Source organism: Miniopterus natalensis, chromosome 19, assembly GCF_054644295.1.
Source record: "Miniopterus natalensis isolate mMinNat1 chromosome 19, mMinNat1.hap1, whole genome shotgun sequence".
Classification (NCBI taxonomy): Eukaryota; Metazoa; Chordata; class Mammalia; order Chiroptera; family Miniopteridae; genus Miniopterus; species Miniopterus natalensis.
In genome coordinates, this window is record NC_142099.1 from 36,978,926 (window position 1) to 36,995,388 (window position 16,463).

At 38.8% G+C, this 16,463-nt stretch overlaps 1 protein-coding gene across 1 annotated transcript in view; it reads right to left on the reverse strand.

Annotated features, from left to right (window-relative positions):
- POU2F1 (POU class 2 homeobox 1) overlaps positions 1 to 16,463 on the reverse strand; it is a 109,586-nt gene that overhangs the window by 51,387 nt on the left and 41,736 nt on the right. Inside the window, exon 2 of the mRNA XM_087827822.1 lies at positions 43 to 108. Within this exon, the coding sequence (XP_087683948.1) occupies positions 43 to 108 (66 nt within the window). The remainder of the gene's footprint in view (positions 1 to 42; positions 109 to 16,463) is intronic.

The following is a 16,463-nucleotide window of genomic DNA, read 5'->3' on the forward strand; positions in this document are numbered from 1 at the left end:
CTAAATTGAATTAAAAAGCTTGGTTGGAGAAGGGTTTCTTACCTGTGCTGCTGTCCCCACTCTCCATCGAAGGTTTACCATTTTCTGACGGATTGTTCATTCTCGAGTCTGTAATAAATCAGAGATGAATGAAGTTTAAAAAAATTGGGGATGCAGTTGGAGGGGGTAAAACTGAGGCAGAGGAAAAGGTTAAGAATATTGACTAATGTTACAGCCCTACAGTTCGAGGAGACAGAATCAATGCTAAGACATTGAAAATTGCAATAAAAGTTTATCTGACAGAAATTTAAGATTCCATCAACCCTGAAGTGATTCACAAATAAGTAGTCTTGCAAATAAATTTTAAGATTCTTCCAAAAAAGAGCAGAAATCTAACCTAAAAAGTTATACAGTCTGATATGTAAAAGGAGGAGTAAATGCTTTATAATATGAAACATAAAATATGTTAAAGAAACAAAACTGGGGGAAGCACCTCACAAAGTAAAATATGTTATCTCCCAATAAAGCTTCCTTTTCTATAAGCAAATATATTTGTTAATTATGACCAAACAATCCATTGATAATCTGAAAACAGACTGGAAAGTGACTCGACAAAATAATACAAAGCAAATCTAAGAAAAATATCTCCATATTTACCCCCCACCAACAAACTAAGCATGTGTCAAAGCAATATGTCAAGTTCATTCCTCAATCATAAACCAGTACAAGGAGTTACCACAGGCATAACAGGTACATCTAATAATGTCAAGACTGACTCACCAATGCACACAACCACACCCACCTAGGAATTATGCTACCTTGGTATCCCAAATGAACCCGCTGCCATGGTTCATATCTTTACAGTTATGTTTAAGATGTCGCAGTGAAAAGTTTCATCGAGCAATGTTGGGTATCCCAGAAGACACAACAGATGGCACAAGAATAAGCCTGCTTTTCTTCTTCTTCAAAAGGGTGAAATCGAAACATAGTTAAACACAGACCTTACTCTACTTCTCCTGCAAACTCAAACTTAGCATATTTATAAATCAAACAAGTTTACTATCAAGCAAGTTCTGCCTTTTTCCCACCAGTTTAAGAACTATTTAATTACTGGTTCATAGAGAATAAACACTTTAACTATACTATATTGATTTTTTTACTGAAGAGCACATTTTGTCATATGCTTAAATGTTTAAATAGGAAATCAAACCGATCACTAGAGTCCCAACCATATTGTCACAGTGGCATTATCTACATGCACAAGGGAGGAGAGCACTTCAGAAGGGAGTCCTTCTCCATATATTTCACTTCAAACCAGAAGCTGGGGACCAGCCGTTCTAACATAGTTTCTAAGCGGATACCTGTCTTATGTGCTTACAAGTTCTATCATATCTTTGGTTCGTTCTTCAGAGGTTCAAAGGGTTCAGTTTCTTATGTCTTTGGTCATAAATGAGGGTTGTTCTACAACTTCCTTTCCCTCACTGTCCAGAAAAATTTAAATGTCATCTGAAAGCATACTAAGGTTTGAAAGAAACAGGTGTACAACTTAGTGGAAATCAGCTTTCTGAATGACTTACCCAAAACCTTATGAAAGCCAAGAAAGATTACAACAAATGTAATAGAATATGTCATTAAGCATACGCACTGCTCAATGCTTCCTTTAGACTGTATTTTAAAGGCGGGAAAAATAATGAACCAGTTAACATTCATTTTAAAAAGCTGATAATTTCCTACATATCATAAATACAAAGAAGGCATAATTCCTAACAAGTCATGAGCTTAACCTTGTACAATTCATACCCTAATTTTCACATCCATAAATTAAAGATTGTATCACAGGTACTCTATGTGAATCTTCTAAGAATTTTTCAATCGAATTGTCAAGACCTTCAAAGACATTTAACAAAATTACTTCATACACAAAATAATAAACAAAAATTCTGATTAACGGTACAACTATGGGAAGAGTTTAAATATTTATTGTTAACTAAGAATAATACATATCATTTCTAATTCTAAAATATAATGCTAAAAATTTTTCAAAAAGGTATTTTCCTTTCCTTTCTTGAGTTCCCAACTTAGTAAATGTAAGAGTAAATAAGTAATTTCCTTTTTGATATTTGGAGTGTTTCTGCCCTGGGCACCCTGAGCACACTATATGATGAGTCTAACATACATTCTGCAAGCTGCTCTTGGTGAATTCTTGACATCAGTTTGTTGGTTCAGTCATTCACGCGATTAACGGTGGCTTTTACAGTCTGTAGAGACATCACTACTACCTTGGGTTTAGGCCATGCCTTCTGTCTACCTAAGAATTCAAACACTTTCAGAACTATCATTTTATTCTATCCTTGGCAACTGTGCAGGTGATGGGGGCAGCTCAATTTTTCAAATGGGAAAAATGACATATGGGAAAAAAATTATTTGCAAAGGTTTGTAAGATATCAGAGTCCTGGAGTTCACATCACCTGACTTTCCAGGTGACCAGAGTAACCCAAAGAGGTTTCAAAAATTTTGCATACAGATAAAACTCAACATAAGGTATGGCCATCATGAGCCATCGTTATGTCTAAACACCAAGGTACCTCAATCTATTTTAACTCTTAGTCAACAAAGACAGTTTATATATTCAAGCCAGAAAGGCCCAGCCCTCCCAAAGGCTTCTTGTTCTATAGGGAAAACTCTAAAAAAACAGATTTTCCAGTACTTAAGATTGTTTTCTGACGTTAATTTTTAAAAATAAAAAAGGCTAATATTAGTCAAAATTTGAAAAGTTTCGCTTCTAAAATCTGGAAATTGATCCTCAGCCTGACTGCAGTAACCGGGGCAGTCACCCAAACCTATCCTCAGGGGAACAATTCTGATTCGCACTAAGTACTTTTGGTTTTTATATAAGACATTCCAACTAAGTATGCAAAACATTTTTATTAATATACATATTTTTAAGGTATGCTTCAGACCTTGTTTCTGGCCCAGAGTGTTTTTAGAACTACATGACATGCTCTCAATAGAAATTTCCAAAAAAGCAAAACTGTCCTCCATTCAAGTTGAAGTCTAAATCCACACTATTTACTGAAAGTCTCCTCTAAACCAGAAGAGCTGGTGGTAGGGAGGAACCCACTGCAAGGTCAAGTACGAGCCAGCTTTGCAAATGCTTCCCCCTGCCCTGCACCACCCGCCTCTCCCCTCCCCCAGCCGGTTGTATAGGTGATTAAGCATTTCTGCATAGCCAACCCCACACCCGATATTTCCATATTAAAGCACATAAGAAAGAACTGTGCTGGTACCCACCTAGAACAAAGTCACTGCAGTCCAGCATTGCTGTGAAATCTTCTAGGTTCACAGTCCACAGCAAGGAAGAAACAGGTAGTGGTTTGGATGGGGTCAGAAGGTACTATTTCTAACAAATCTAAGGGAACAAGGGTGGGAGGTGGAAAGTGGACTAGGGGAGAAGCAAACTACAACTTCAGTTACACCATAGCCATCTTCAACTGAATAAGGAAACTTCAGTTGCTCAGAGGAGTTTTAGTCTCTCCTACCAGCTAGGACTGACATTGTCAAGGCAACTGAAGCATGAAAAGTTCCCCTTTTTGTAATAAAATAGAAACAAAGATTGCAGCTGGCAGTTTCCATAATGAAGCTTAATCAGTATGCGAGTGATTAGGGCCTTATGCAAATCTCTCCTCGTTAGCACGGCAGCCAGCACTTTGAAGTCCACGAACAATTCATTTACAGAATACACTGAGAGCCATCCCTGCATAATTTAAATCACCGCATAAATATTTATCAGTCAATTTGCATATTAATTGGCAGTGCGTGGAGGGAAAAATTATCTCCTGAGCGCCCGCATAACAATTAGGAGGATGAAATGAGACTTCTTCCTAGGGCCGGCTGCTCGGACCAACCTGAGGTAGTGCTGGGGGGAAGGGGGCAGGAGGCAGCTCTGCTAAATGCCACTACAAATCGGAAGACTCCACAGCCTTAAGCACCTTTAATCTCATTCCTGCAGGCAACAGTGACTTCCGTAATAAGAGGATTTGCAAAAACCTTTCTACGCAATCCACATAATCCCCAGGAAACAATCAGCAAGGTAGAAGCAGAGCACAGGACTGTCCAGATGGTGCTACCCACGGATAAGCAGGTTCCAGATACTGACGTGTGCCGCCGGGGAAGTCCTGCTCAGAGCAGGCGACAGTGTAAGCCCAGAAGAGGGGTGGGATCTGTAAAACCACCTTCAAGAGTGGAAGTCCCGGTGTACAAATTCTTTTTATACTACTAGCTGACGGGCTAGATTAGTGGATCACCACAGGGTATGGGTAGCCTTCCCCATCAACCTCAATCAAAAGTGGAAGACAGTTTGTTACATACAGTAACAATCATCAGAAAATGGGCCATGTAAATTGTGGAACTAACTCAGTATTTCAAGTGAATTCTGCTTAACAGATATGAATATATATCTGAGTATGTATAAAACCCTACTAAACAATACATCTAGTCAATTTAAAATGAATTTACAAGGTAAAACATCAACCCAAACTTTTAGGCATTACAATAAGACTACATTGTGTTGGAATCATTCTAGATGGTTCAGATTTCTAAAACATCACATGAAGCAGGCATCATTACCCCTTTAAAAATAAGAAGCCCGAGCCACAGAAGGCTGGAGCAATCTACCCAAGGTAACACTAGCAAGGTGGAGTCAGGATTTAAGCAGACTTGCTAACATGAAAATCTGAACTCCTGGGTCTTACACATGGCAGACAAACTGTACATTCAGGGACATGGGAGACGTGGGGGAGGGCTCAAATAAGACAAGGCTAAAATCGCTTGCTTCAGTGTGGCCAGGAGACCAACAACTGGTGACAAGGACTTGTCTTTAAAAGTCAAGTGTGTGCAGATAAACAGGTGCAGGCACCAGGGTGAGAGTTCCCAGGGGCGCTATCCCGCTAGTAACTGCTTTGATTTAGACCGGTCTTCCAACACTCGAAGTGTTTGACTTTTAAAAAGTCACCTTTGCCAAAACTAAGGTTGAAATTGAACTCAACATGCATATAAGAAGATTTTCTTGCAAATCAGTAACAGTTAGAGACAAAACCAAGAATCTCAACTTTCAGATCAGCACTCTTATTTATATTGCTAGTTTTTCTGTTTTATAGAACCACAAAGTACATACGAAGAGAGGGCATGGGGAGAAATCAAACACTGCCTTTTAGTACCTCCAAGACCTAAGTGCCTTCCCTCTTTGAACCTTAATTTTCCCATGTGTAAAATAACAATGTCTTTCTCATGAGGTGGCTGTCAGGATAAGTGTGCTCATACCTGTCAGGGCAGCTGTTCCATGGAGACATCAAGGCTTGAGACAGACATGGGACAGGTTTCAAGAGCATCAATTTTATTCAATCACAATTCATAATACTTTGTATTAAACAAGCAAGACTATAATATGAACAGAATACAAAATTCAAATGAGTTTTAAGGCAGAATGTACTGGACTGCTTGGCGAGAAAAGATGCAATGATGAATGTGACTAGAATATAGTAAATGTCAATCAAGTTTCCATGCCTTCTCTTTTGCCTTCATCAAACTTCACATTCATTACCTGCACTTACAGAATACCTTTGCAACTCACCTCCTACCTCTCTGTGCTGCATGCAATAACACCCCTAAAGGATTCGTCTTCTCTTGGATCTACAGCCATACAATCACTGCCAACAACAGAGTGTTTGCTGAAAGGCACCCCCAGGGCAGGACCTCAGTAGGGTAATAAGCTCCTCCTCAGGCCCAGGTCCAGGGGGCGGGCTCCGAATAGGAGGGGGCTACTGCTCACACAAGGCCAGTATCTGGAGAAGAACCCCTCCCCCCCACTGCAAAACTCACCATCTTCACCGCAGGAAGAGGGAGAAGGCAAGAGAAGGAAGCAGCCCTGAGATGCAGCTATCTAGGGTGACAGCCTCACCCTGTCACAATGGGAAGGAGAGGAAACTCCCTTTCTGGCACCCTTGAACTAGGTATGCTGCACATTCTAGAGGGCAGGTTTCAATTCTACAAGGCCGTCCAGGCCTCTCCAGAAGGAATGAGGGCAGATGGCTACCATTTCTCCCCAGGACTCCCCCAACCATGGCACAGTCAGACCTAAAGGAAGGGAACAGACAGCTTTACTCACAATCTCCAATGTCCACTACATTCGGTTCTCTGTCTGAAATGTCAGAGTAAAATGTGACCCAATAAACACCCTTAAAAAATAAAAAAAATAAAACATTTCCGGATTTCTGGGAGCTTTGTGGGACTGTCAGTCATTCACAGTTTAGCATGAATTAATCCAATTCAATTGTTTTCATTTTACATCTAGTTTGAGTCAATATGTGATGTGATAGTTGTCTTCCTTGGGAAAGAGGGCAATAAATACTCTTATAATCTTATTTTATAAAAAGTAAACTGAAACCTAGACAATGCCTCTTAGGTCACTCACTATTAAGTGGCAGAGAAAGGAAGTGGGGTGGGGACAGGGGACTGGGACAAAATAAGGAGGCATTAGAGGAAAGTAAGTTAAAAAAAAACAAAAACACATAGCAAAACTCTTATCCCATGACATGGATCTGTAGTTAGTCAATCAAAAAGGTCAACTTAAAATAAATACCATAAAACCACACAAACATTTCATTTTAATGCAAAGTTCATAAATATATTCATTCACCAATTTTTTTTTTATGTCAGACCAAAATCTTTGTTTTCAGTTTGGAACTAATAATTGTGTTTCCTCTTCTTCCTTGGATGAAAATCACACCCTTAATACATACCCTAGTCTTTCAGTTTCAATTTCTTTAGCTTTGTTTTTCAAGCTTTTCACATCTTCACATTTTATAGAATAAATATAAAAAGTTCAAGGAAAGTTTCAGAAAACAATGTTACTTCCTAGATGTAATGCACTCTGATATGTTCTAATACGTTTCTTTTTTTTAACTGCTGCTTTCAACCTATTTAATGACCTCATGACCCACAGACTGAAAAACTGCTTTAAAAATAAAACAAGAACTTACGGTACGTGAAGCCATCTAAGTGCAGAATCTTTTCCATTCTTTTCTCTTTAGAATAATCGATCCCTAATATTTTATAGCTCTCCTATTCAAGTCTAATTCAACAGCATTTCTAGTAATGACCATTTATTACATCTTTTCAATGCATTCAAGTTGTTTTCACAGAAACATCATCTTTCTTTTCCTTGGTTTATATAATAATTATTTAAATTGTATAATTAAAATAAGTAGTACAACAGTCTTGGGGCAAAAACAAGTAAACAACTTTTGGTCACCATACCACCCACCAGTAGAAGCAGACGTGCACAGACCACTGAGGAGGAGCACTCAGCACGCTGTGGGGCAGACAGTGCAAAGTCAATCTAATCTGTCATTTAAGTGGTGGTTTGTAGAGAAAGCCACCCCACTAGGAGGCAGCTAGTAGTGAGTGCTCTGGTCCCCTCTGTGACCTATGCTACCTTGTATCTCTGCAGTACCTCTGCATAGCTCATTGACTGCTTGACCTAGCACTGGCATACAGTAAACATACCATCATTACAGAATCCAATCCTGACATTTCTCAGTGATGAAAGTGTAGATGTCACATGGCTCTACTGAAGTTTTACCAATGGCTAGGATTACCAAACATCTTTTTATATGCCTATTTATCATCCATATCTCTTCTTCAGTGACGTGTCTATTCCTTTCTTTTGGATTTTTCTAAAAATATCTATTTTCTAATGTTTTTTGTTAGGGTTGAATCTTAAGAGTCCTTTATGTATAGTAGATAAGTGTCCTTTATCAGATACGTGCTTTGCAAATAATTTCTGCCAGTGTGAAGCTCATCTTTTGGTTCTCTTCACAGAGTTTTGATAAAGTCTAATTACTCAATTTTTAATTTGAGTTAAAATGGACCTGGTTTTAGTGTTGTGTTTAAAGGCTATTCACGAAGCCCCATGTCCTGAAGATGTCTTCTCCTCCTTTTCCCTGATGTGCAGGATTTAGATTAGGGTTTTATTTTTAAATCATTTATCAGAAAGACTACCCTTCCTCCACTGAATTGCTTTTGTTCCTTAGTCACAAATCAGTTGGCTGTTCTTGTTTGGATCTATTTCTAGGTCTTCTATTCTGTTCTGTTCTACCGATCAGTGACAATCACTCCACCAACACCCCCAGGGTCGATTCCTGCAGCTATATAATAAGTCTTGAAATTAGAGAAACGGATTCCTCCCACTTTATTCTTTTTTGAAATTTTGTTAGCTATTCTAGTTCCTTTGCATTCCCACACTAACTTTTGAATCTTATCTATTAAGTTTGTGGGGATTTTGATAGAATTGCCTTAAACCTGTGTATCTATTTGGGGAGAACTTACATTTCCTGTGTTGAGTGTTCTAAACCATGGACACAGTGTCTCTCCCCATTTCTCTACAGCCTCCTTGACTTCTTCCATCAGCATTTTGCAGTTTTTAGCATGAGTCCCAAACATGTTCTGATGGATTTAAAACTAAGTAGTTCATTTTTTAGCCATTCCTTTAGGGCAGGTCTGCTGGTGACGAGATCCTTTTCGCTTCCTTTCATCTAAAAATGTCTTGATTCCTCTTCACTCCTGAAGGACATTTTTGCTGGAAATAGAATGTGGGATTCTGAGCTCTTTTGCACTTGAAAAATGTCAAGGCAATGTCTCCATGGTTTCTGATGAGAAATCTGCTATCACCAAAATTGTATTCCCCATAAGCAAGGTGTCATTTCTCTTTCACTATTTTCCAGATTTTTCCTTAAGGTTGGGTACTCAGTTAATTTTAAGTAAAATCTACCCAACATAAGACAGTGGTAGAAAATGAACTTTAAGTGTGGTATTACAGGTACACTGTCATGTCCTGTTAAAACTGCCACTTTCATGAGAGACCCCGAGCAAAGCACTCAGCATCTGTTATGAACTGAATCCCCCCCCAAAATGGTACAGGCCTAACTGGCACGCAGCACCTGTGCATGTGACCTTACTGGAAATAGGTCTTTCAGATGATCAAATTGAGATGAGGTCATGAGAATGGGCCCCATTCAATGCTATTGCTGTCCTTATAAAACGGGGAAATTTGGACACAGACACATATAGAGGAAAGAGGAGGATGGCAGGAAACAGATTCTCCCCACCACCTTCAAAGGGACCCAACCCTGCTGACCCCTGACCTCGAATTTCTGGCCTCCAGAGCTCTCAGACAATATATTTCTGTTGTTTAAGCTGCCCAGTTTGTGGTACTTGTTATGGCAGCCCTAGGAAGCTAGTGGACCTGAACCTTAATTTCCTCACTGAAAAATTGTTTGTGGTTTTTAAAATTAAGATGAGACTATAAGCTATTTTTCAAATAATAAGAAATTATAAAAATGATATATTATTATAATCTCTTCATATTTAACAAAATAAGATTTTTCTCCTGTTATAATAAAAAAAATTAAGTAATGCTCTTGAATATTTCCATGTTTTTAAACTAACTTTTAATCCATAGGCCAGAAAATCATCTTTACTGTAATGGTAAGAGCAGAGTATTAATGTTTTACTCTTTAAATTACATTTCTTAAGAGATTTAAAATTTCTTCTGAAGACTTTAAAAAAACACTGTATGGAGGTATGATTGACATATGAAAAGCTGTACATATTTATTACATACACCTGGAGAAATCTGGACATGAGTGCATACCCATGAGACCACAATTAAGGCCATAAAGTTATCCATCACCTCCAAAAGTCTCCTTTTGCCACCCTCCCTTTTTGAATTTAAAAAGGGAAGGAGGGAGAGAGAGAGACACACACACACATCAATGTGAGAGAGAAACATTAATCAGTTGCCTCCTGCACTGGCCCTGACCAGGGATTGAACCCAAAATCTGGGTTATGTGCCTGACCAGAAATCGAACCCATGACCTTTTGGTATACAGGACGATGCTCCAACTGAGCCACCCAGCCAGGGCTGAAAAAATACTGGCTGGGTAGCTCAGTTGTTTAGAGTGTCATCCAGATACAGCAAGGTTGCAGGTCTCTCCTCTGCTTCCTCTCTCTCTCAAATCAATAAATAAAATAAAATACTTTTGTGTGTGGTAAGAGTACTTAACATAAAACCTACATACACTCTTGGCAAATTTTGGGGTATATAAAACAGTATTGTTAACTATAGTCTTCTGAAAACTTAAAACTTGACCCCTCTAAAAAAAAAAAAAAATACCAAAACTGGCTGCCCCTCTAACCACATAAGCAGTGGATGGAGCCCCAGCTGGATTCAGGCAGTAGGACAGTCCGCAGGTCTGGCATTGCCCAAAGCACAGGACAAAGACTAGGGAGGGTTGACAAGCTGACCAAACAGAAAGCAAGGCATAGCTTCAGACAGAACGCTTTCTTCTCTATGCTCTGCTGTCTGGACTTCCATACTTCTATGAGTATTAAAAATGCCAGCATATGTGAGGATGTGTCTAGCGCGTGCCCAACAGAGTACGAATTCAATAACTATGCATTGCCCAGCCCTGCCCCACCTCCTGCCCTCCTGAGAGGTGATGAGCAGCTGCAAGGGATGCTGGGAGTAGTCAAGCAACTTTATAATCTCACCATAATGTCAATAGTATCAATAAGTTTCATATCATCCTTGCAAGCTCCAGTTAGTCAGAAAGAATTTAACTAGAAAAACAATAAAATCCATCAATATATCTCACCTTTTAGAAGCCCTAACATGACTCCCCCAAACAGAAAGGTGCCAGGCACTCTAATGTACATTACTCCTCATTTTGCGTAGTACAGATTCAAATGCAAACACATTACAATTCTATGCTAGATCTCCACACTGCTGGGAACAAAACATATAATGTGAGCTACTCTAAATGTGTTTTTAATATTGCATGCCTACCTTCTGGGCACCCCGCCCTCTTGGCCAGCCAGGTGGTAATTTAATGAAAGATTCCTAGAGAAAAGTGAATTTCAGTGGGTGAGTCAGGTTTTAAGGCAAAGATTCTCCTGGTTTGGGCAAACTCCAGTATTCTGGGTATTTAACTAAAGAAGAAGGAATTTTCTTTATATCTCAATATTACAATTTCAGTTAAGATAATGAGCTTTTATTTTCCTCAAGCCAGGCAGACACATGAAATGTATTAATTTTTAATACTCTGCTGTGACATCAACTTTTTTTCTTAACTGATTTAAAAAAAAAAAAAATCTTTATTGATTTCAGAGAGAGGAAGGGAGAGGGAGAGAGAGATAGAAACATCAATGATGACAGAGTCATTGATCGGCTGCCTCCTGCACGCCCCCGACTGGGTATCGAGCTTGCAACCCCAGGCCTGTGCCCTGACTGGGAATCGAACCACGTTCTCCTGGATCCTAGGTCAATGCTCAACCACTGAGCCACACCCAGCCAGGCTCTCTTAACTAATTTTGAAACGTTTGTTTTTAAAATATTTTGGGAAACTAATCATTGATTGGTCAACTATAAAAGTAAAAACATGGAGACAAATGTTCAAGTTAGTTTACTCTAGTTTGAACATGTTTATAATGTACAAATACTTTATAAACACCTTTTTTTAGGGTGATATGACCTACACCTTTAAACTACATTATAAAGATGGTGAACATGATTCCTACAGTTAAATCATTACAGAGGAAGACAGGGTCTCTCCGCACTTTCTGTTTGTCTCTAAAATGCTCAGCGTTTGGGAGGGGTGAATTCAGGGAAAAAATGATTCCAGGATCAGGATCAGTTCATCAGTTATTATGGAATGTGCTGGATTTATGATTAAATTTTAACTCCAAAAATAAGCCAGCTTCACAGCTTAGGAATGGGATTTGAAATCAGAGGGAACTAGGTTTAAACTCTAGTTCTCACATCCTAAGCTCTAGGACTCACCCCCTAAGCCTCAGTCTCCTTATCTGTAAATCAGGTACAATAATACCCGAGGGTTCTCCTGTGGCTTAAATAAAATGTATCTGAAAAATTCCATGGCACCTAGTAGTTAATTCATGGTTGCTAATCTGTTGTTAACAGAGAAAATATTGGATGCAGAATAAATAAAACCTTTGTCTTCTCTGTTCCCACATTAACATTTTAAGTTAAGCAAAAAGGAAATCCATATAAACTGTCACTGTGGTCTGTTTATTCTTTTAGGCATGTTAATCTATATTTAAGGTACTTAGAAGAATTTTTATTTTTTATTTACTTATTTTTAAATATATTTTTATTGATTTCAGAGAGAGGAAAGGAGAGGGAAAGAGAGACAGAAACACCAATGAGAGAGAATCATTGATTGGCTGCCTCCTACACACCCCCTTCTGGGTATCAAGCCCAAACCTGGGAATGTGCCCTGATTGGAAATCGAATCCTGACCTCCAGGTTCACAGGGCGACACTCAACCACTGAGCCACATCAGCTGGGCAAAAGAGAAGACTTTTTAAAAGGCACTCTCAGAGTCAAAATATGTAGATTTTTATTTCATCTCTACACTGGCTAGATGAACCTCCATAAGTAAGTTACTTGACCTCTCTGATCTTCACCTAGGTCAATCTGTAAACTGGTAAAACGTAGGCTATAATATTCTGATGACTAGATTAATCTTATAAGACTATTATTTACAAAGTAGTTTAATTAAACTGCCATACAGAGATTATTGCTAAAGTTATATTATCATAGAATAAGCCCTATTAGCAGTAAATTCACAACTTTTTCTAAAGAAACCAGAGCCTGATCTAAGTAGGAGGGCCAATCCAAACTGTTCTCGATTGCTGGCTAGGACACAGGCATTCCAAGTATCACTCTACCACAGCAATTCATATCAAATCAAACAGATTTCCGAGTTAAAAATGATTATATACATATATGTATATAACATATATACTTGGTTGGTAAGCCATTTTCATAGTCATTCCACAAAATTAAAGGCAATCATCATAACACCTGGATTTATCAGAGGCTACTAAATTAATAGCTTGTATAGCAGAAAATATTTACCAGGTATAGAAAGACTGCATTCTTTCTTTGAATTGATTCACTGAAAACTGAGAGCAGTTTGGTAACTAAGAAGGCAGGAAAGCTCTCCTTACTTTTCCAGTCTATGAATACAAAAAGAGAAAAAGGCATGACTGAATAAGCTGTATAAATAACCTAGCACTCTCAGGGGGAACAATCACACCCGAGGAGCATGGACTGACCGCCCACGGAGGTACAGCTCGCTGCCCTGGGCAGGCCCCTCTGTGCCCACCTCCTCATCTACTACACAGGGGTGGGCAGCTGCCCTTACTGCAGAAGTATGGAGGTCAATTAGAAAGTTCTTGGAACATGTATCATAAGGTGTTATTCTTTCATGAAGCTGGATAAAACAGCCTACTTATTATTTTCTTTAAAGGGTACATTTCACTAACACACACACATCCAACATGAACCTCCTCCAATTTACAAGTACCTACTTCAATTAGCTTTGGATATATACACAGGTAAGATACAGACAGATCGATATAGGTTGCTATCACTGTAAAGTACTCTGAGAAAAGGTACAAGATTACATTTTGTCTTTAGAAAATGAGGAAGATCAATACTTGGAGCCCAGGTGTGGAAATTCCTTCACCATCACTGGTTGACCACCACCCTCTGCCACGAGGCCTCCGAATCCTGACCAGTAGAGTTCTGCAGCCTTCACCAAGGAAGAGGAGCTGGTACACACACGGACTCCTGCCTGCCTTATACCTGTACGTTACAGCTATGTGTGAATTTCTGTAACAGTTAGTGTACCTGGTTAAATTAGTGAACAGACGTAGTAGTGTAACTAATTCATGAAAACCACCTACATATTACTATATTCAGTGCTCATATAAGTAGCCCATATAATTTTTCCTATACATTCAGGATGCTCCTATTTTTTGAAACTCTGAATCAAGAGCTTAAGTTCAAAGGTACAAACAAAAATCAAATATGTAAATAGCTCAAACTGTCTTCTTAAAAATGGAGTTATTTTTATGAGAGAAGGGTATCATACTTATATGCTTATAAAATATGTGAAAGTAAAGATCAACATAAAATTCTTCCACAATTCTCCAAGAGTGGTCCAAAACTTACTAAGACACTGTATTAAATTATACAACTAAAAAGAAATGAAATTCTTTCTCTCTTGGGAAAAAAAAGTCCGATTTGTTTGCATTTTGAGTTCTTTAAGGAAATTTTAAAAAAATCATTAAATTGTAAAATGAAAAACACCTTGAGACAAATAAACACACAAAACGAATATAAACTTCAGCACCCCCACCCCAAACTCTCCAGAGCAGAAACTGTAACAAATAAGGAAAAGCCGCCTGCCCTTTCTTTCCCCTTTAAGCTGACGAGCCCTTTCTGGCTGTCCACTGGCTCATCGACAGACCTTTCCTTCTTTTGAAATCTCCCCAATTTAAACTGGATGCAAATAAGCCAGGTGTGGTCCTTACAACAGTAATCCTGCCAGACCCCACTGAGTGGCCACAGAAACACCCACGGCTGCAACAACAAAGGGGCTGTGGGGCCTCAGAGTGGCTGAAAAAGCCTCCGTCTTCATTGAGTGAAATGACAATTACTCTCAGTAAAGAACAAATACCAAAAAAAACAACACAAAACACAAAAAATGCCATCTTTGCTTGAAACATCAAGCAAAGTAACACAAAGTATTTTCCTCTACCCACAAGTGGCTTTCGGTCCTGTGGCAGTAATGTGTCTGTGAAAAGTTTCAAGATGCCAATTAGCAAATGGTAATGATGCTTTTACTAAAGCAATATAATAGTTTCAGAGCATATTTCCTGTGGGTCCCTTAATGTTATAACCAACATCCAGAGAAAGAGAGAGGGAAACAATATAAAATCTAATCTACATAGTAGTTAATACAGCACATCTTTTCCTTAAATAAACTGAATACATCCTTTGGTTGGAGTTATTGGAAGTTAATGTTTTTGCAGCAGCAATTCTCAAGGGGCAGTAACTGGACAAGCACTACCAACATCACCTGGGAACCTACCACATTCTCAGGCTCCACTGGCCTATGGAATCAGAAACTGGGTGGGAGGCCCTGAAACCTGTGTTGCCACCAACCCTGCAGAAGATTCTGACACATGCTGAAGTCTGAGCACCACGAGTTGGGGTGCCAAACTTCAGAGACAGAAATGTGAAACAGAAAACGAAAGGCCTGATCTCACTCCTTGGAACTCAATGAGGCGTAGGGACAAAACAAAATATAAAGGAGAACTCAATGGCCTCTGAGTGGAGTCTACTGGCCAGTATCTCATGGTCTACAAGACAGCAGGGATTAGTAGTTTGTTGTGTCTTTCCCACACACGACAAGCACAGAGAGAATTCGTGTCCCTTCACGATGACTTGAGAGCAGGGCCCTGCACATGTGACTTGCAATCCACTACCATTCATAACCCACTTCCAATCACCAAGGTCTCAGACACAGGTGGCAAGCCTAATCATTTATTCCTTTATAATAAGAAAACAATAATCTTTCCAATGTACTGTGTACATGTTGGGAAGACTCTGAAGTATGAAGTTGTAACTGTGAACACTCCTCGCTACTACTAAGAACTTAAAAAAACTACAAAGATGCAGTTCTGTGTCCAACCCACTGGCACTGCCTTCATATAGTAAAACATACACTTCTCATTTCCCTGTAACTTCAGCACACCCATTCACAACTCCTTCCCTACTTCCTTTAAGACATGGGTAGTAGCACTTCAAAGAAATAGCTAAACTAGTGATATTTAACTGACTAGAGACAAACAGAGATCTAATGGGGAAAAAAATACCAGGTAAATCAAATATACCATATGCGATTACAATCCATGAATTCAAGCCAACTGAATAGCTTTCTGCAGCTCAAAATTACAAATGAATTGCTAAATACCTTCAGTATTACACTTGCAAAATGTACTTTTTTTTTTTTTAAATATACCTTTATTGATTTCAGAAGAGAGGAAAGGAGAGGGAGAGAGAGAGATAGAAACATCAATGATGAGAGAGTCACTGATTGAGCCCACAACCTGGGCATGTTCCCTGACCGGGAATCGAACCCCGATCGCCTGGATCCTAGGTCGACGCTCAACCACTGAGCCACGCCCGGCCGGGTGCAAAATGTACTTTTAAAACTATATTTTAAGTCAATCAAAGACAAGTCACAATTTTTTTAAAAGTCCATGAAATTCAAAGGAAGTTTACTTATTCCCAGGATTATTTGTTAATCTGTTTTATGATAAAATACATGATGAAACTTGACTCAAAGGTCAGATTCTTGACCTTACATACAAGGCAGGAAACAGAAAAGTACATTTGACTTTTCTTCTGCTTGTTATTTTCTTTTCTTAAAATATATGTGCATTTTGAGAATGTTTTTACTTAAATGTTCAGGGACATTTTTGCTTAAGGAGTAAATTCAAATCTCAATTTATAAGCTAATGTATTTCCAATAATTACTCTTCTGGAAAAAGAA